General features: G+C 38.9%; 1 protein-coding gene across 2 annotated transcripts in view; it reads right to left on the bottom strand.

Moving 5' to 3' along the window:
• Positions 1–21,373, bottom strand: part of edil3a (EGF like and discoidin domains 3a) — an 86,535-nt gene that overhangs the window by 17,500 nt on the left and 47,662 nt on the right. For both annotated transcript variants that reach the window (XM_078789727.1, XM_058069829.2), the window contains 4 exons: positions 20,396–20,577; positions 14,225–14,380; positions 13,184–13,328; positions 12,921–13,105 (listed from right to left, as the gene is read on the bottom strand). In XM_078789727.1, the coding sequence (XP_078645853.1) occupies positions 12,921–13,105; positions 13,184–13,328; positions 14,225–14,380; positions 20,396–20,577 (668 nt within the window). The remainder of the gene's footprint in view (positions 1–12,920; positions 13,106–13,183; positions 13,329–14,224; positions 14,381–20,395; positions 20,578–21,373) is intronic.

The following is a 21,373-nucleotide window of genomic DNA, read 5'->3' as shown; positions in this document are numbered from 1 at the left end:
AACAAAATTCAAAAAAAATAATCATAATGTCCAAGGTTTTTCTTCTCTTCCCTCCGATGAACTATAGTCGTGCCTCGCCATTTTGTGGCTTCACTCTATCACATTTAAATAATATATATATACAGTGAAGAAAATAAGTATTTGAACACCCTGCTATTTTGCTATTTCTCCCACTTAGAAATCATGGAGGGGTCTGAAATTTTCATCGTAGGTGCATGTCCACTGTGAGAGAGATAAACTAAAAAGAAAAATCCAGAAATCACAATGCATGATTTTTTAACAATTTATTTGTGTGATACAGCTGCTAATAAGTATTTGAACACCTGAGAAAATGAATGTTAATATTTGGTACAGTAGCCTTTGTTTGCTATTACAGAGGTCAAACGTTTCCTGTAGTTTTTCACCAGGTTTGCACACACTGCAGGAGGGATCTTGGCCCACTCCTCCACACAGATCTTCTCTAGATCAGTCAGGTTTCTGGGCTGTCGCTGAGAAACACGGAGTTTGAGCTCCCTCCAAAGATTTTCGATTGGGTTCAGGTCTGGAGACTGGCTGGGCCATGCTAGAACCTTGATATGCTTCTTACGGAGCCACTCCTTGGTTTTCCTGGCTGTGTGCTTCGGGTCGTTGTCGTGTTGGAAGACCCAGCCACGACCCATCTTCAATGCTCTGACAGAGGGAAGGAGGTTGTTCCCCAAAATCTCACAATACACGGCCCCAGTCATCCTCTCTTTAATGCAGTGCACTCGTCCTGTCCCATGTGCAGAAAAACACCCCCAAAGCATGATGCTACCACCCCCATGCTTCACAGTAGGGATGGTGTTCTTCGGATTGTACTCTTCATTCTTCTTCCTCCAAACACGCTTATTGGAATTATGACCAAAAAGTTCTATTTTGGTCTCATCTGACCATAAAACTTTCTCCCATGACTCCTCTGTATCATCCAAATGGTCATATGCAAACTTAAGACGGGCCTTGACATGTGCTGGTTTAAGCAGGGGAACCTTTCGTGCCATGCATGATTTCACATCATGACGTCTTAGTGTATTACCTACAGTAACCTTGGAAACGGTGGTCCCAGCTCTTTTCAGGTCATTGACCAAGTCCTGTCGTGTAGTTCTGGGCTGATTCCTCACCTTTCTTAGAATCATTGAGACCCCACGAGGTGATATCTTGCATGGGGCTCCACTCCGATTGAGATTGACCGTCATGTTTAGCTTCTTCCATTTTCTAATGATAGCTCCAACAGTGGACCTTTTTTCACCAAGCTGCTTGGTAATTGCTCCGTAGCCCTTTCCAGCCTTGTGGAGGTGTACAATTTTGTCTCTGGTGTCTTTGGACAGCTCTTTGGTCTTCGCCATGTTACAAGTTAAAGTCTTACTGATTGTATGGGGTGGACAGGTGTCTTTATGCAGCTAACGACCTCAAACAGGTGCATCTGATTCAGGATGATACATGGAGTGCAGGTGGACTTCTAATGGGCAGACTAACAGGTCTTTCAGGGTCAGAATTCTAGATGATACACAGGTGTTCAAATACTTATTTGCAGCTGTATCACACAAATAAATTGTTAAAAAAATCATGCATTGTGATTTCTGGATTTTTCTTTTTAGTTTATCTCTCTCACAGTGGACATGCACCTACGATGAAAATTTCAGACCCCTCCATGATTTCTAAGTGGGAGAAATAGCAAAATAGCAGGGTGTTCAAATACTTATTTTCTTCACTGTATATATATTAATAAATCATGCTGTTTTGTGGTTGAATTAGTAAAAAATTGCACATTGATGTGAACTGTATGTAATTATTACCAAAGTCAAGCATTTTAAGCATACAAATGCAGCATAAAAATCACAAATGTGAAGACACATTCAAAGACACTGAATGATATCTAGCATTGTACACTGGTCACGAGGTGTCACTACACACAATCACTAGACTTGATCTCCGGAACAACAGGCTTTTATTCAAGGTTTATTGAATTATCTCAAAACAGGCACAATAATCCTCAAGATAGATCCTTAATTAATTTTATTTCATTTCATTAATTTCAGACATTTCTTGTCTGCCCGCCACTCAGCTCTCCTAGGGAACACATTTATAGTCGCACAAGCCTTATTTATGTCTTACATGATTTACTCTTAGTACATACTATATTGAGTAATACAAGTCTAAACGTGACTATAAAGGTGCTATTTCATATTTAAATGGCTCTAATATAAATAAAACAATAAATAACAATAATAAGGATGAAGATAAGTGGTAGACAATGAATTAATGAATTATGTACACTCCACTCCTGTAAGTTCTTGCCTTTTACATCAATCATTGGGGTCTGACAGTACATAAATGACAATTTATGTACAAATATAACACCATGGACTATTGACAATTTTCATATTTGGAACTCTTTTAGAGCATTTGTTTTATGAACTGTGGACTTCACTATCAACATATTTTACTTAACAAGCTCCAAATTAAAATAGCATATGCATTTACTTGCTACGTATTGCAGTGAAATTGACTTGTTTACTTTGCACACTGACAATATGCGTATCATCTGAATAATTTTCCCATTTGTGACTAGACCGGACAATAAAAATGAATTCTTAGCTAATATTGAATTCATATTTTCTACAACAATAGAGCCAATTTTCAGCACTGTCTGAGATTGTTAGAGCGACTTTAAGCATGCTTGCAAAAAAAAAAAAACAAAAAAAAAAACAGATGGAACCTCAGTTCAGGTTGTCAAATTTACTTGAAATGGCTGCAAGAACAGATGAAGAGAATTGGCCATGGCAACACCAACAGGAAGGAAATCAACCATGATGCCGTGGGTCATTTAAAGCTCTCACAGCAAGGAGAACAACATCTGTGACTTTCATTGTGTGTCAGTATGAGTGAAGAAGAAAAATGGCTTTGGTGCTACCTTTGTACGAGACCTGGTAGATTTCACTCTGCTTAATGTTTACCGTGACTGCACATGTGATGGACACAGTAATGATATTAGCAATAAGGAGCCTGTCTAAGTGCCTAATCTTGCCTGGAATCAAATCTGTAATACAAACACACACACCAACACATAAAGGGAAGTATGCTGCAGCGATACTTGCAGAGAAACCATGCACATATTTTGGATCACTCGGATTGTGATGCTTTTCATACAGTACAAAACATGAGCATTTTGGGGTATTCAACACACACAAACAAAACTGATTAAGGCTCTGTCACCTGCACTTTTGACTATTCCAGCAGATTCCCTGATTAGAGCTCGCACTGCTACAGACTCATGAATCCATCACGGACAGATAAAACCGATACGTGCATCCTAAGTTGGCTGAGAGGCAGCGAGGGGAAGGTAGTGAGGGATGTAAGCAAGATTCAGAATGCGAAGTGGAAAGATAAGATGCTGTTCTTGGATAACGGAAAGAAAGAAACATTACACAGACTCCTCCAGGCATGTATGGAATGTTAAAGAATGACACTTTTGACACCGGGGACGCTAAAAACCACCGAAGTGAATCGAGGAAGCAGATGGAGCCACTGTCTATTTTATAATTTCATTTGGTAGCTAATTCAATCATTATACTAGCTGCAGGTAAATTGAATAAAATAGTAAGAGTAAGGAAGTGTTATATTGAAGAGGAATACAATAAGGCTGTAGCAATAAAGTCTTAATAACATTTTCAACATGCATGTAAAGATACGGTAAGGACCTTCCTGAATGTCCTGTTAGGAAAACAACAACAGCGGCCAAGGGCAATTTAAACACCAATTTATTTTTCAGTATGTTAAATGGATCCAAACAAACAAAGTTGATGGTCTTTTCTCTGCCATCCTCCGCAATACTCTTCTGCCAAGTTTCATAAAAGTCAACATAGTTAATTTGCATAATTCTGTTTACTGAACAATTCCCAACTAAGACAGCACCTGACTTCTGTAGTAAAGGAATCTCTAAGTGGCTAACCAGCATTTAGAGGGCTGTTATCCCATCTGTCTGTTAATGATAATGACCACAATCCCCAATCATAGAGCCTTATAATAATGCACACACATTGCATGTCGGGTAGTGTCCATCTGGGCTGACAATCTTTAACACAGTTGTCACATCTGGATGGCAGAACAACAACATATGTATACATCAGAGAGAAGGATTCAAACTTGGTATCTTGCTTGGAAATGTGTAAGAAACAAGAATTATACATAGTATCTCACAAACGTGAGTATAATCCTCACATGGAGGCAACCTTTTACTATACTGGATATTTTTCAATAATATTTTGTATTAATATTAATTAATTATTCAATATTATATGAATTAAATTTGGATATAACTTAAGAGTAATTGTATCTTAGTCGTAACTTAGAGTAGCCGACAAAATCCAGTATCAGTACCGGGTTCTGATACCAGCGTAATCGGAAATTGCCAATACTACCTGCAGAGGTTTCTGATCCATGAGCCATGTCTGTGCTTTAATGTTGTCAGAAAATGTGAAGAGTTGCTTCTTATTGTTATATATACAGTAACAATACTATAATACCATGCAACAGCTAGTCTGTCCATGCAACAGTCTGCATATATTGCACGCAGTATTTAATATGATGTGAACGTTAAGTAGGCAGACACGCCTTTATCTAGTTCCAACTCGAGCTATACAATGTGACAGCAATAAGAATGCTGGTCTCGGCTGCAAATGTAAGTCATGTTTATTTATTTTATTGGCAGGATGAAGTTTGAAGAAGGCAGACAATGGCTCAGTGATGAAAGTCATGTATATTTTTCACTGTCTATTTCATATTCACAGCAAAGAAAACATATTGTCTCTTGTTTCTTGAAACAAAAAAAACAAGACACTTGTGATTCAATTTGATCAGAATCCACATTGAAGCCTTTTATGCTATGATGTTTTTGTGTTTCATGGCCAGATTTTCTCTTTTAAAAAGTTATGCTTTGTCTTTTCTGCTTTAACAGGAGATGAGAGTTTCCAAATTAAAGGCTTTCGCCTGTATCGAAGGATGAAGGAAACACCCAGCTAATTCTACTGATTAAAAGAAGTTTGTTGTCAGTGGCGCTCCATTTGAGGTGACGATCAGATGAAGAGGACGTGTAAAAGTATCAGCAAACTGATAAAAGCCACAGTTTGATTACAACCAGATGCTCACAGACACAGAACTTGTGATCAGTCACCCATTAAACCATATTGGTCCCGCTGGTCTCTGCAGCAAACGGGACAGAGCTCCATGTGTTGCAATACTGCTTTAAGAGACCACTTGAAAACAGATGGTTTATTTGACAGTTAAAATATATCCATAGGCATGAATGTGAGTGTGAATGGTTGTTTGTCTATATGTGTCCTGTGATTGGCTGGCAACCAGTCCAGGGTGTACCCCGCCTCTCGCCAAAAGGCTTACTTACATTCACACTACAGGTACCTGGACATCAGCTCCTCTGGGGAACACATTTTTGATGGTTTATTTACTCTTATAGTTTAATTCAACCCTCGGCCATCTCTGTGTGGAGTTTGCATGTTCTCCCCGTGCATGCGTGTGTTTTCTGCGGGCACTCCGGTTTCCTCCCACATTCCAAAAACATGTTAAGTTAATTGGCGACTCCAAATTGTCCATAGGTATGAATGTGAGTGTGAATGGTTGTTTGTCTATATGTGCCCTGTGATTGGCTGGTGACCAGTCCAGGGTGTACCCCGCCTCTCGCCCACAGACAGCTGGCATAGGCTCCAGCACCCCCACGACCCTCATGAGGATTCTCATGAGGGTCCTGATCTGGTCACCAGTCAATCACAGTGTAATTAGGCACAATTGTGAAACTAAATGGTAGTCAGGTGAAGTACTACACTACTAATGGATAGTCAATAAAACATTTGCCTCATTGGTTCTTTTGCACATAATCTACTCTTGAATGTTTTGTTTTGTATCTTTATTTGTACTTTTTGCACAAGTGAAACAATTGCACTGCTTTCCTTGAGAGGCGGTATTACTTTCATTCAAAAAAAGCGTTATTTGAATGAACCTAATACTGCCTCAAAAAGCAACACTGTTTCAGGAGCATTTCTGTTGCGGTTCGCTAGAGTGCATCTGAGGGATTCACAGATCCATGGTAATCCATCCAGACCATCCAGTGTGTCACTAATACCTCAATGATCAGACAATCTATGCCACACTTGCAGGCTGACACGATGCTAAAGTACTTAAAGTGTTAGGAGCCTGTTGAGTGGTCCCAGTAGCGTCTAACCTTGTATGCGTTTGTCTCCCCCATCTTGTATTATGCACCTTTCATCTTATATCATATTCAACTCAGTCAAATGGGTGCCAGAGGAGAGGCAGTGCTATTTACTCCAATGCCAAACTCTCCTCTCATGGATGTCATTTGCTTAATTATAGTGTTATCTTTGAGTGTTGCTGAGTGTTGAGTGTGCTGCCAACACAAAAACAGGTGAATAAACCACACATCAGTGGGCGGCTCTGGAACAGCTGCTGCTCTTTTAAACTAAGCATATGGATACAATTCACATCAACACAAAATAGTGTGTAAAAATGTCATATAAACAGATGGATTGCGTCACGTGACACCATTTACTGCCATGGTTCAATATGCAAAAGGAGCCTGTTGCAGCAATGAGAAATATATTTCAGACATTTTGGGATCAAGGACACAATCAAACAGGAGCATGTGAGCAACAAAGTATTCGTACTACAAAAAAAACAAAACAAAACAGTGTTGTACCAGACTGAGTACTAGTGGATTACTACGAGAGTACTTTTTTTTAGATCACTGTTGTTGACCAGAGCTGATTGAGATTGACCTTTAATCAGGACTTGTACTTCGTTCCCAAATACGACAAGTGTCAAGAACACAATTTTTCCATATTTACGAAACATAAAGAAAATCAGAAATTACTGCCACTGCCAGATGCAGAAAAACTTATTGGATTATTGTAACTCTCTGCCCGAATAAATCTTTAAAGACCCTTCAGTTAGTCCAAAAATACTCCTGCACGAATCTAAACCAGAACCAGAAGAAAAAATCATATCTTACTTGGATTAGCCTCACTGCACTGGTTACTTTTGAAATTCAGAATTTTATTTAGAATTCTCATTCTTGGATATAAAGCACAACATGGTCAGGCACCAGCACATCTTAAAACATCCTATCTCTATTTAAGTCAACTCAAAACCTACCTCTTTGCTGATGCACTTAGTGAGAACGGAGCCCTGATACGCTGATATGTATTGGAGACACTCCTAAAGACTAAAACAAAGACTTCTGGCTTGATCTACCATAGATCCTTCTACTCTATTTTTGTATCTTAACCCAACTGGTCGAGACAGAGCCTTGGTTCTTCCCCAGATGGCGTTTTCCTTGCCTCCGTGCTTGCCCATGCGGGCTTTCAGTTGGTTCTTTGTTTTCCGTTTATGAATGTAACTGATGAATGTAAGTGCCATTAGATAACTGGTGTTGTGAATTGACACTATACAAATACATTGAATTAGATTGCCGCGTGAAGTCATTGATTTACTAGATTGCATGCCCAAATTCACATTGTTTGTTATGGGAATTTTTTTTTAATTTTTCGTATGATTCGGTCTTAGACAAACACTTTAGAAAAGAAATGTAAAAAAAAATCTGCAAACCTACAGAAGATGTTTTATTTACAGAGCTGAACCAACAAAAGAAAACATACTCCTGGATTGTATCTTGCATTTGATGATTGCCACATGGGAGTGTCACAATGCAAGAAGGCTTTATGCATTCAGATATCAATTGCACCTATTGACCAAATGGTTTGAATAGCTAGTGAATGCATTGTAGTTAGTTGTAAGAGATAACCTTGGTGTGATGAACTCGCCTCTACAGGCTGTAGAACAGGTGTTCTGCAGTTTTCTATATTAACAGGGATACGAATAAAGTGAAAAGCAGCAAGGAGGTGTTCAAGTGTATAATGAACTAATCTGCTCCTACCAGCTGCAGTTCTTGGCAGTGCAGTCTGACAAGCTTCAGCTTTCCTCTTTAAAACATCTTGAACGATGATTTCCTCTCCTAGCAGCCCAAAATAATTCTGTCTTGGACAAGGCCCAGACAGGCACACTTTCATGTTTGCTTAACATTTTAGAGCTTCCTGGCACCACCGAATTTCAACTCTGATTTGGTTTGGAAATATATGATCAGCTTTTCAATGCATGATTACATTCAGATAGGGAATCACATGCTTGAGCTGTCCTTCCTCCATGATAGAAAGACCTGCTGTGCTGATATCAATTATCACACATATTTAGGCCAGACGTTTACTTTTACTTTTACTTACTGCAATGGGAATGACACATAATTTGGTCTTCAACCAAAATTCTGAGAACAGATGTGCCATGTATGTCTAATAATAATAACTAGGGATGAGCCGTATCCTCGTTATAAACAATTATCCATTACGGATAATGCCTCACCCAATTTTACAAACATTACACCCACTTCTGTTTTATGCTTCGCCCATTCAGATACAGAAACACACAATTTTGATACAGATACAGATAGTGGTGTTGTCACTCATCCCTGCCACCTCACCGAGGGCAATACCACACAAAAATCAGCCCATGATGCAAGAACTCCACAAGTATGAGCCTCTGTGTCTCGAACTCAAGGCCCAGGTGTATAAATAATGCACTTCACCTTTTTCTTTGTAAATGTGTTTGTTCTTTCATTTTGACAGCAAGTCCACCCCTGAAGAAAAACAAAATAAAGACTTCCGAGTGGCTAGTCAAAGTCCTAACCTGAATCCTATTGAGATGCTATGGCATGACCTTAAAAAGGTGGTTCAGGCTTGAAAACACTCCAATGTGGCTGAATTACAACAATTCTACAAAGATGCGTGGGCCAAAATTCCTCCACAGCACTGGAAGACACAAACACTTGACTGCCGTTGTTGCTGCTCAGATATTTTTCCCCTGAGTAATAAAAACGTTTTTTTTAAACTACATTTTGTGTTCAGTTTTGCACTTGACACCACTTCAACCTGCATAGCATGTGTATGTATGTATGTACATAGACAGTTAAAATCACTTTGCACTGCGTCATGACATGAGAGCCTTTAGTGTGCACAGCAATACTCGTGAGCTCCTATGAGTCAGACCTGAAATGCTATTTTTCACCAGTTCAACAGCTGCCATCGTCCAAGTAGAAGCTGTAGTATTTCTGCACTTAATCAAACTTAAGCCTAAATTGCAACAGGTTGTCCGGGCTCCTACAGCTGGTCTACGTGCAAAAACGAAACGCAGAGGTTCCTTGTCATGTCAAACAAACTCTACTCTTTCTGGTTGCAACAAAAATTTACTAGGGTTCACTCTTTTCTGGAGCGGCACTCTTAATATCATGGGAACTGTCGTTTTTTTTAGCCATGTTTTCACCACATCACTGTTTAAACCGCACGGTTCCAAGCAGGAACGAACGTACCACAAACAAACTTATGGACCATCTCATTCATAGTTCAACATGTGTTCAAAAACCCAAAATCCTAAAATGACATTTTATGCCTGTGTGGTTGCCTAGAGTTCACAGGAGAAGCACTGGGTGTCTTAATTAATTGGAATACTTAACTCGTCATTAAGGATGATTTATTCCATTCATTTGTAAAGTTGAAACCAATTTAGTATTGTGGCTTGGAATTAATTATTTGCAAAGACAACAGATGGGCTAACGCTGATCAGTAAGGTTTAACAGCGGTGGACGGATAAATGTTATACCACCACCCAAAATACCAAAGTCTTTATGTCTACTCTTTTAAAACATGATACTGTGTCTGCCTCTGTGCACAAAAAGGTTCCTTGTCAGTAAGCATCGATTTTCTCAGTGCAACTATATAGCGTCTAAAGATTCCTGCAGGCACAGCATGTAATATGAGACAAGTTTTCCTTTACCCACAACAATCAATTTTGCTCAGCCGAGCTCTGTAGCCAAGATGGGGCCTACCAAAGGACCTGTCTCTTTCAGCACACAACCTTCCATAAACCTCACCCTCAACAAAAGCTTTCAGTGTAATCAAAAACATATCTGACTGGAGCCCAACCAATCTAATAACGTCAGTGTGACTATAGAACGGTGTCATTCTTGGGCATGCGCTATGCATGGAGCGGCGAGCCCAGCAGAAAGGCCAATAAATCAAAGAAATCACTCTGATCTTCAGTTCCCTGGGAGGATGATCCACATCACCATTCAATATATGCTATCGGTTTTACTGATTGAACTAAGGGCAGAGGTCTAAGTCGAAAAAGCAGTCAGCATTTTCTGATTTTTAAAAGGCAACACAACAGATCTTATATACAAGACTTAACATGAGGACATGCTGCTAAATGGACACGATTCTTACAATGTACTGGTCTTATCTTGTTAAAGGAATGCAATCATTCACTCAGAGGCAAAAAACCTTCCCATTTTCAGATATAGTTCCAGCTATCAGAAACTGTAATAAAAACAAATGGATTGGCTGCCTTGATGGAGTAAAAACCCTCAGCTGAATCTTATGATAAGAGTCATCATGCAATTGTGGCAAAGTGCAATAAACTGCCAGAAACAAGATGCTCAACACTGGCTTTCCTATCAAAATCCAATATTTACTGATACCGACAGAGGCAGCAGTTTGTAATTTGTACGTTTTTAATGAATCAGCTCAGGATGTATATCTCTTTGTGATAGACGCTTTGATTAAAATCTAGATACACAGCTTACGATGTGATTCAGAAACGGTCCGCTACAATTCGATGCAGTGTACAAACAAAATGATATGGTTTGATTCTGCAGTTAACGTTTGTTGATGTAGACACTAATCTTACATTATGAAATAAAGATGGCAATTATACGAAAGTGACATTCATGCAGTATATTCAGAAAATTGGAATTAGCATAATAGGTTGCTGTAAGTATTACAGAAAGACCCCCCCCCCCCCACACACACACACGTCCAAAACAGTGCGTTCATTGCAAACTGCATATTTCCAATCCAAAGGCTAAACTTGGAAATAATTCCAGACCGCAGACATACTGAGATAGCAAGAGCTTCCTGTATGGAGCACCTCATCACTCGGCAGCCGATATTATTGGACAGCCATAGTTGTAAAGCATTTATATCCCTAGCTACAAGATTCAGTCAGATAGCTGTGCATCATGAGATAGTAATATTTTCAAGGACTTTAAAGTGATCCAAATGCAAATAATTCCCAACAGTAAAGCATTATCATGAATTACAAGGGAAGTGTTATGTGCCGCTTGAGCTCCTCCACTGCCACCTATCTGCCCTGTGCTGCAGTGCACATGAGGTTATTGTCCGAGGTGAAGCCATCTGGTCACACCCGGGAGCAATATTCTTATTAGACCTTCATAAGCCATGCAGCCTATGCCTGCCTACAGCGTGCGGTCCTGTTTTCGTGTTGCTATTGCTTGTGTAGTTTGATTTTTGGCCAACCTTTGTTCCTGGACTTGGTATTATAATATATGTATTATATTATATGCATTTTAGGTTTAAGTCATACTTAATTTATTTTGTTTTAGTCATATACCGCACATTTCACAACATTGTAGTGACATACAATATAACTATGAAGTATAAAGGATGAGGTGTCACGGTCCGGCTTGTGAGTTGTAAAGTTTGACCCCAGGATGCAGAGATTAGGACCCAAATGCAGGTAAATGTATTTATTTTCGCTATGGCGCAGTAGCAAGGCAAACTCAACATAAGACAATGAACCGACAACGAAGGGAGCGTGCACCTGAACTAAATAGCAATCACCGATTGAAAACAGGTGCGGGAGAAAATGGAAAGAAACGGAAAGCAGGACAGAGCAACAGAGGAAGTGAATACAAAATAAGAGCACGAATGAGGAACAGAGAGGAAATACAAAAACTAAGGAAGCTGTCATGAGGCACCTTTTAAATTTCCTTGAAACCAGCTTTATCGAGGTTATCTGCAAAGCATCCCAACAATACAATTCAGAGAAAAAAATAGACTTACTCTCACTGACTAATTCAATAAACCATTCACATTTCACACTAACCATAATTTTATAATTTTTTTAACTGCCAAGAAAAAAAATCTAATTTTTTCAGACGTTGAGTAATCCTATGCGAATAATACGACACAATACAACAACTGTATGAAGCCATAAATCAACTCTACATAATGCACTCGGCATCAATAATGCAACTCTGCTCTTCATCAGCAATAAAACAGCAGTAAACATAACAGATTATTGAGCAAATTGTCATTTCCCTTCATTTCACTTGTAAAGATGAGTCTCATGCAGATGCCTCTTCAAATTAGTTTTGTTTTGAGTGGTGATATCCCTCCACATGGTTTGCACAGTGTGTTTTTCTTCATAGCGTCAAATGTGAAATGTGTCCATATGGTTACTTTTGTCGTTCTCATAGACAGATTGCAGTCTGTAACTTGTTACATTATTGCCGCATATGGTTTTGTTTTTGCTTTGGAAAATCCATTTCATTTCTGTCAGCGTTTTTGTCTCATTTTTATTCATGGATACAACTGTCACTTCATTTTGTCAGCTTTTCTGTCAACATGCATTTGCTTGATTAGTTATGTCTCTTTTTCCAATAGAAAAAAAAAGTAGTTGTTGACACACACATCCTCGTGGCTGTCATTGTGAAAAACAAAACTAAACTAAAGAAGTCGCTCTGGAGTACAAGCCGCAGGACCAGCAAACCATTAAAAAAAAACTGTGACTTAAAGTCTGTAAAATATGGTATTCATCGATTAAACGCATGTAAAGAGAATTGCTGTTGCATAAAGTAAATAAACTAGGGGTAGTTTGTCATTTGTGTCATAAAGATACAAGGTATACTGCAGCCACTAACTGGCATCAAGCATTAATGTAGCTAAAAAGAGGTTCTGGGCATCCCTCACCTGTAGCCATTGTGACTGGTCACTGTGTCCTGCTGTCCAAGCATTCACCTTGCCCTGCTTGTCCAATCGGGCTTTTCCAGGTTCCCAGGTGAACATGTCCATGTTGAGTGTCCTAAAGATGGAAGAAGCTGTGACCTGGTAGTCCTGGACGTGGCCCGACTTCATCCCTAATGGTTCAGAGCAGCCTGGAGACAAAAAACAGTTTGCAACAGTTTTCCCAATCACATTAAGATTAATTTGTGCTCGTCTATCTGCTCACTCACCTGTTAGCTCACATCCAAGCAGTTCCATGCGTAAAGTGCAGTGCCTTCTGCACACTTGGGGATAAATGCGCACATACTGGGCTTCAACAGGAGGGGTGAAGGAGTTGGCTGACGGAGCGTTGTTATCGACATTTCCTCTGAAAATCTGTTGCAAAGGATACAATAACAGCAGATGGAGGTGAGGAGGGCACTGGAACTGATTCGTTTTTACCATAATGTAGCAGCCTATCTGGCTTCATGTCTCTGGTGTCTACTCAACACTCAGCAAATTGCTCTCATTCAAGGTCAATGAGCGCCAAGTACAGCCAAAATAGACAATTTCTCGCACTATTTCAGGCGGTAATTCATAAAGACAGTGGTGTGTTTTAAATTAGTGGTCTGATTAATGTAACTATACCTTCGGAATTGTTTCATCCAAATGTCCCCAGATACTCAGACATATATTTTAAATACATATAATATTAATATATATATTTTTTAAATGCATACATGTAAGAGTGTATGTAATCGTACCCGCCAATAGCACCTGTGTAGAATTACTATTGTTGATTAGAGTAAAAAAAAAATACTGTTGGATTGATGCACAAATAGTTTGATCTTTTGAAAATGCATAATGAAAATGAACATACATGTACATTCAAGTATATTGCATATGTAACCACACTAATTTGACAGATATTTTGTCAGACGATCCTAAAACTCCAGACTTTGTTGCCATGAGCCCTTCATTTTAAAAGTTTCAGGGTTATCCACAGCGCAACAGAGGACAGGGGCGTGTTGTCTGGAATGACAGAGTGCTTTGTGACCTATCTAGTGTCTCCTCATGTCCAAATAGCATAAAAATTCAATATAGAAGTCATAAAAGTGAAGGAGGTAACAGGAAGCAAGATATGTGCGGTGTGGACTAGCTAATTAAACAGACATCTCAGCTTGTTCTCTGCCCTGCCCTTGAGTGAGTGGACAGGTTCTCGCTGCTGTGAGTAGCTACAACAATGGAAGCACGTCATAGTTGTCTGCGACTGCGTTTTGTGTGTTTCTCACCATGTCCTCATCTTTGCCCTTGACTTTGTATGTTCTCCATGTCTTTCCATCGTCACTGTAAGCCACTTTGTATGATTTAACATACTCCGGGCTGCCGATTCGCTTTGCACCCTGGGTAATAAGGCCTGTGACCCTCATTCGCCTCTGCAGGTTAATCTGTGGAAATGAGCAAGAAAAAAAAATGTATCATGTAAATGCCAGAATTGACAAGATTCACAGGGAGCATGCATACGTCTCCAGTGCACTGATGCGAAACATGGGAATCACTTCACCCCCTTGAATCTCTCCTGTCAGGGCCATCCATCTTTTTCAGAAAGTCTGTGATCAGATAGGGCGTTTAATCAATTCTCACATTCCAGATCCAATCTGCCATGTCTGTGTAGACCGTCAATGTAGTGCCAATGTATATCACATGGCGGAAGAAGAGCGTTAAAGAGAGGAAAGTGATGAATACCTGAATACATTTTCTCATTCAATATCAAAGACAGAGTTATACATTTTCATAAACACCAACACCTGATGCCAACAGGTGACATGTACATGTCAACATGTAATTATACGTCTTTTACGTTTTTTTTCACGAGGCAAAACAGCATATTCCATGTTTTGTGGTCTTGGTTTTACTCCTTTTGCTTTTACTCACTTGTTTGCGTTGTTATTCTTCAGGATGGTACTTATTATTAATGACACCTTCCAGTACATACTGGTGAGATCAGCAACATGAACGCCATCTTAAAACTTTGGGACGACTTCTTTCTTGAAATCAATAGTGTCTTCACATTCTTTGCAATGTTGCTGTCACTCACAACCTTCTTTGGATTCGTATTATCTCATTTAGAGTTCATTGCACTCAATTAAAAAATGCACGGACAAGAGGGTACATTGTTTCACCAATGCAGATGCATGATGCCTAAGTATTGTGAAATCCTGACAAACCAAGCATGTAACAGTCTGTTACATGCACCATATTGCATGCTAACCCGTTGGGGGATTGCAAACAAAGGCAAAATTTCAGCATACATTTTTAATATTAAGCAGAAAGCACACTAACATTAACGGGGCGAACGTTAACCAAGGTACCACAGTATAGGAATGACGGCTCCGAGGTCTTTAATGTATTCACATCTTTTCTAGTATGTCCGTCCATCCATCTTTGATCTCAGCTGACTTCGAGTGAGAGACAAAGTACATCCTGGCCTGGTTGCCAGTTAATTGCAGTCTTCTAAAATATTTTCATTGTAAATTAATTTCAACGTTAAAGCTAGACTCAGTGTTCAGAAACATGGTGTTTCTTAAGCTACATCTTTGCGAATATCCAATATCTCGTACTTGCAAATGCTAGATTAGTTCATCAGGATGAAGCACTGTATGACAGTCTAGCAAAATCATGTACAACATTATTCGGTGCTTTGTATAGTGCTTATTAGCTCACTTCAACTGTCAATATTTTGCCTGTATTATATTTGTGGATTTTAGGATTCAACATCAAATCATCAAATCATTCATACCAAAGGTATTTTCACTTACAGGAAAAGATTTTACCAGCTAGACTGCATTTCCACCCTAACCGAGCTATGCCTTTCAGAGCAAATCAGCCTTAGAAACTCGGGTATAATTCCTTGGAGTGCAAAGTCTCCTCCATTCTTATTGACTTAAAGTTATGCCCTACATGAAGACCCATATACAGCAGAGTTAGACAGCTGTACATACTGTACAATGAAGCAAAGGCTTATGTGGAAGTGGACTGTCCCTTATCAATTCAATGAAATTTATCCTCTTACAGTCCTCCCTCACCACATTGTGCTTTGAATCTCATGTGTCACTCTATCACAGTATTCGTGGTTGAATACGACGTATTATTTGTGAAAAAATATGCATGTTGAATTTGATCAATTTTTGCCCAAATGAATCATTTTTAAGCATACAAATAGCTGCTGTCTTACTGTTACTGTCATGTTCGAGGAGACACCCACATGCCAGGCTGTTATCAAAATCCCTCATGATAAAATTTGATACCCTCCCGAGTGAAAAGGCCACAACAATTCCTACAGTGCATGTAGCAACTACCATGCATGCATAATGACATTGTCATTAAGAATTCCCTGACAATACAATGATTCACAGCTGAACACATTGTGAGATTCCAAAGTACACTACCAATGTGACAATTTCTAAGATCTCATTCAGAGATGAGATCATGTTCCAAACTTTTTGCTTGACAGTCAAATTAACCTATTTTCAGATGAAACCGGTGCAAAAATGGCCAATTAACAATGCTACAGTAGACCAGTGTGGAAAGTAAAAATAAGTAACTCTTTATTAGGATTTGAATTCAGTACTGTATTGTGGGGTGCAATTCTTGTCTTGTAGCAGTTATTTCTGCAATTTTCAGTTCAAAAGACAATGATTGAATAGTACACCTTTCCTACCAACTTAAACCAATATATAAAGTTAATTATAAGTAAGGACACTGTTTAGTACCTAAACAGTGCTGCAGTGACCCACTCTTTCTCATTCAGGGCATTTCTTCTCTCACTTCCCTCCACAGAGACAGATACTTCTTCCACTAATTAGACGCCCAGTTACTACAAGGCCACTGCCGAGGTAATTGGGGTGATCCTTCACATTTTTAATGAGCACTCAGAAACACACCTCTGACACTTCAGTACTAATGGTGATGCATATATTTGTTTGAGTGAGACATCTTTGGAAACAGGCTGTTGAGACTTAGCTTAACAGACTTACATGACCCAAATGGACGGAAACTAGTCACTAGGAGGGACAATTAACCTGAAATTTATTCGCTTTTTACCGGATGGGTGAACCTCAATGTACGATTATTGGTGTCTGTGTAGCCTTATAAACACCAAACCTAAAGTATCTTACTGTGATGCAGCAATCTTTAACAATGGTGATGATAACTCAATTGATATTAGTGGAATTCAATTGCTTTTTTTGCCAAATCATTAACATAGTGTTGTATGCCAATATGCCTCAATAAAAGAAGGTTCAAGGTTTGTAGTTGAGTGTCTAAAACATTGCATTGGGTAGCAGTGACAAACGCTTACAGAGTTAATGTGCAGATTAAATTAAATAACACTCACAGGATAGTTAAGAGATGTAAGCTGCCCTTGACACAATGCGTTTTTGTCAATTTATCAGTGGGGATAAGGGAGGCAGGTGGAGAAAAAAAAAAGAAGCAAGTGCAGGCAGGAGACTAAACAGCTTTATATTCCCAAACTGAAACTCTCAAGAGGGAGGAGCAAACACTGAAACTAGTATGACTTTTTGCAATAACAAGTTTCAATGACAACGACAGCAGCAACATTGAAAACGAAAGAAATATTGATTCAATTAGAGAGAACACAATAACACAGTTGAGAAGCTGTTTAGCTGACACAACAGGACTGTTGACTATTTAGCAACATGAAGCCACTAAAAATGCTGCCTAGGGTTTCGACTGTAAATCCAAACATTGATACCCAAAATGTTTTCTTTCTTGTAACCACCAGATATTTATCCAAGAGTTCAGCATGAAAAAAATCCACAATTTTTACATGCATCAAGATCAAGCCTAAAAGGGCTAAATGAACATTTGTATTCACTATTCAGACCGACAATGATGCAAATAAATACAAAGACTACAAAAACATTAAATGCAATAGCTGTTCTGTGAAGTTAAATATAAATAACATTTTTGCTGGATTGTATGAAATTTGGAATTATACAACAATCTAATATGGTATGCTTATATTGCATTGCAAAAACACAATAATATGTCTACATTAACAAGCACTGAAACACAAACTTTCCCATTTTATCACACAGATGTAACACGTTTGTGTCTGGCTATTATTCTATTAACTGCTTAACATCTATTCAATTATGTATGGAGTTTCAAAGGTGATTCATTCCCCCAACAGTGCCAGTTGGAGCCATATTTTACTGATATTGGTCAGACCTGCAGTATATTTCCCTGGAGTGTTCAAATGCAATTTTATGTGTGAGTTAGTTGTAGAGAAGGGTGTTGAGGGAAGAAAAAAAAAAATGACATTCTCACGCCGCACAGATGTGTGAACAGAAACAAGTGCACGAACCAACACAAACAAACAGTGCATGCGAGCTTGTCGGCAACTCTGTGATGTATTATTCAAAGTCTGTTGCTTTTGTGATTCATTTGTTGAGGTTCAGAGGAAAAGCTCCACTGGCTGGTGCCAAAAGATGCATACTGCACCAGAAAAGCCTTTCCAATAGCCTGAAGAATGTGATCTCTTTACGGATATAGTGTCATCTGTCAGTATTACCTGCTTTATATGACAGATATGCAAACACAGTCCCGCCACATCATTCTATACTTCAAAAGCAGCCTGCCAACTGCTTAGAATAATCCCAAACCACTGATATCACTGTACATGGCTGCTCATGTCCCAATTATCTGAGCCGTCGTGAAGAAACACAATGTCTTCAGCATCCTGCTCAACATCCCATATGACATCATTAAAGCCAAACAAACTGCCTGAATGTTTATTGTCCTGTTCCCCTCCACCTCTGCATGTACCAAACAACTCGTCCCTCGCTAATGTTCTCTGTATCTTTGACTTGTGCTTTTCTTTTAAAAATACATTGTTTGCTGTGTCTCATTTGTGTCTACATACAGATTGTTTCTCGATCGTGCAGTAGGGTGTTCAATGTTTTGCATACAATAAGCAAAATACAATAACCGTCACACTACCACCACCAAAATACGGCTAAACTTTTAAGCCAGATGTGTTTTGGCTCGTATTTTCCCAAAGGTCTTGGAGAGCATCCATATGTTTTGTAGCAAAATTCATATGAGCCTTAATGTTCGTTTTTATTCAGAAGGGGTTTTCTTCTATGAACTCTGCCATGCAGGCCGGTTTTGCCCGTCGCTGCACTCTTGGGGTGATTTTGGTTGGCCGTCCACTTCTGGGAAGGTTTACCACTCTTCTGTATTTTTGCCATTTGTGGATAATGGCTCTCATTGTGGTTTGTTGGAGTCCAGATTAATAGATCTCAATTAATCTCAGTGAAGTTATGTTTTAACACAGGCGGGAATCATGTGTGAAAAACACATGGCCATGTAGGTTTGGATTTTAGTCTTGGGGCGCCAGAGGTTTTCATTTGAATGCAGACCTACCAACATGTACAAATTTATAGTATACAACGTATATTCATCAGAGCACTCTTCAATGATGGGTTTTGAAGCACAACAGGAATGGTGAACAGTTAAACTGATATTAAATTTTGATGGATTTGAGTGAAATGGTTGTTGGAATGGAAGCATCAAATTGCTCTCAGCAGGACAGATAAAAAGGAAGTTTGATGTCATAAAAATCTATGACTCCACCACCTATAAAACACACAATTTTGAGAGCAAAAATTATGCCATTGGAGTTACAAGAAAAGTACATCACAACTGTTTCCGGCTTTTTACAGCACAATGAAGAATGAAAGAAAAGATACCTAGTATAAAAGTGTCTCTTCATTTTATCAACTTATCACCAAATTATTTACACCTGATCGGTTGGAACAAAGAATGGTTGCAAATGAGCATCTATGGAGCATGTTGTGCCCCAGGAGCCCAACTTTATGTTTGATATGTGCTGGGTTTAACTGTAGTTAAGTAAGTAAACATACTTAAGTGAGAGAAACATGTTTGTTTTTGTTAAGGTGTCACCACTGAAGCACCATCTATGATTAAAAGGAAATAAAATAATAATAATAATAATACAACACATAATAAATTTTAACTGACCAATTTTGATTTTACATTTTACATCACATTTTACTGTTTGCAGGTACCGTGGCATATTTTAAAAATTTTACTTTTTGTGTACCTGTGCCAAACTTTTCTCTGCCCACACAAATCCAAAAATATTCTTCTCAAATCAAAATACAACAAAAAGTTGATGCATGTGCTGCAGCTATGTGTCAACATAAACAGTGATGGGCTTTTTGTCAATTTTGACATTACCAGTAATTAGCCTCAAACCGTTCCTCGTATAAAAATCTGTCCATAATTGTAACAATTTACCATAGACTACAATACAACCTACGACAGTTAACACAACATGAACAATATCAAACTCGCTACAGATATAAAGTGTTAATAAGTGGTCTCGCCTGGTGTGGGCTGCCAAGTGTATTTACCTGAATCCATGGCCATCTGTCATTTTCAGCTGCAGTCCACGCATTGACCAGACCTTTCCTGTTGAGGCGTGCAAAGTACGGGTACCACTTCTGCAAGCCGAACAGAGCCCGGTGGGTGGAGGAGGCTGTTATCTGCTGGTTGGAGATTATGCCGCCTTCCATGCCCAGTGGTCCAGAGCATTCTGAGCAAAGGAACGCAGAGGAGGATGCTGTTATAGTCCAGCTCTTAAAAGTACAACATGTGCAACTGCATAAAACAAAACAAAACAAAAACAAAAACAGTTGATCTTGGAGACACACAAGACAATGTACCCAATTTGTGAACGTGGTTGGTAAACATTTTTTGCTCCCCATCTTTGTCTTTACACTGAATTTGATGCAAACTTCAACTCATTCATTTTGTTTTCTTTAAGATTTCCAGCTCAGAACTGCAAGCCTCACATCTTTCCATGTCCAAACTGCATTTCAGAGCACATTATTAAATAACTTAGAAGTAAAGTTAAATATTAAAATAGCACAAAATAAGCCTCTACCCACGAGCCTCTGAATACCCATATGACTTTGGGTCACAACCCACCAGTTTCACATCAGGCTGAAGATCAAAACAACAAGACCATTCCCCTCTTGTGCTATCGACAGCTGGTTCATTTTCCACTGTTATGATTTATAGAAAATCACCAGACTTCACCTCTTCTTCAAAATCCTTCACAATCCTTCAAGTGTCCATTCCTTACGAGCATCACAACCAACTTTAACAGGTTTCTGAAGACCCCACAGGCTACATCAAATTAAAGTGAATATAATGTAGATTTATATATATATATATATATATATATATATATATATATGTATATTTATAAACCGGAAGTGGGTGTGATTTCAGCATTGTGACAAACGCCAAGCCTCTTTAAACTTCCCAATATCACCGTGTACGTGAATGAGGCACCGCTGAGCTCTTCTGTCGCTTTCTTTACACGC

Source organism: Doryrhamphus excisus, linkage group LG3 (assembly GCF_037039965.1).
Source record: "Doryrhamphus excisus strain RoL-2023G ecotype Guam linkage group LG3, RoL_Dexc_Guam_v1.1, whole genome shotgun sequence".
Taxonomy (NCBI): domain Eukaryota; kingdom Metazoa; phylum Chordata; class Actinopteri; order Syngnathiformes; family Syngnathidae; genus Doryrhamphus; species Doryrhamphus excisus.
Note: the sequence above shows the minus strand (reverse complement) of the source record. Positions and strands in the feature narration are given on the sequence as shown.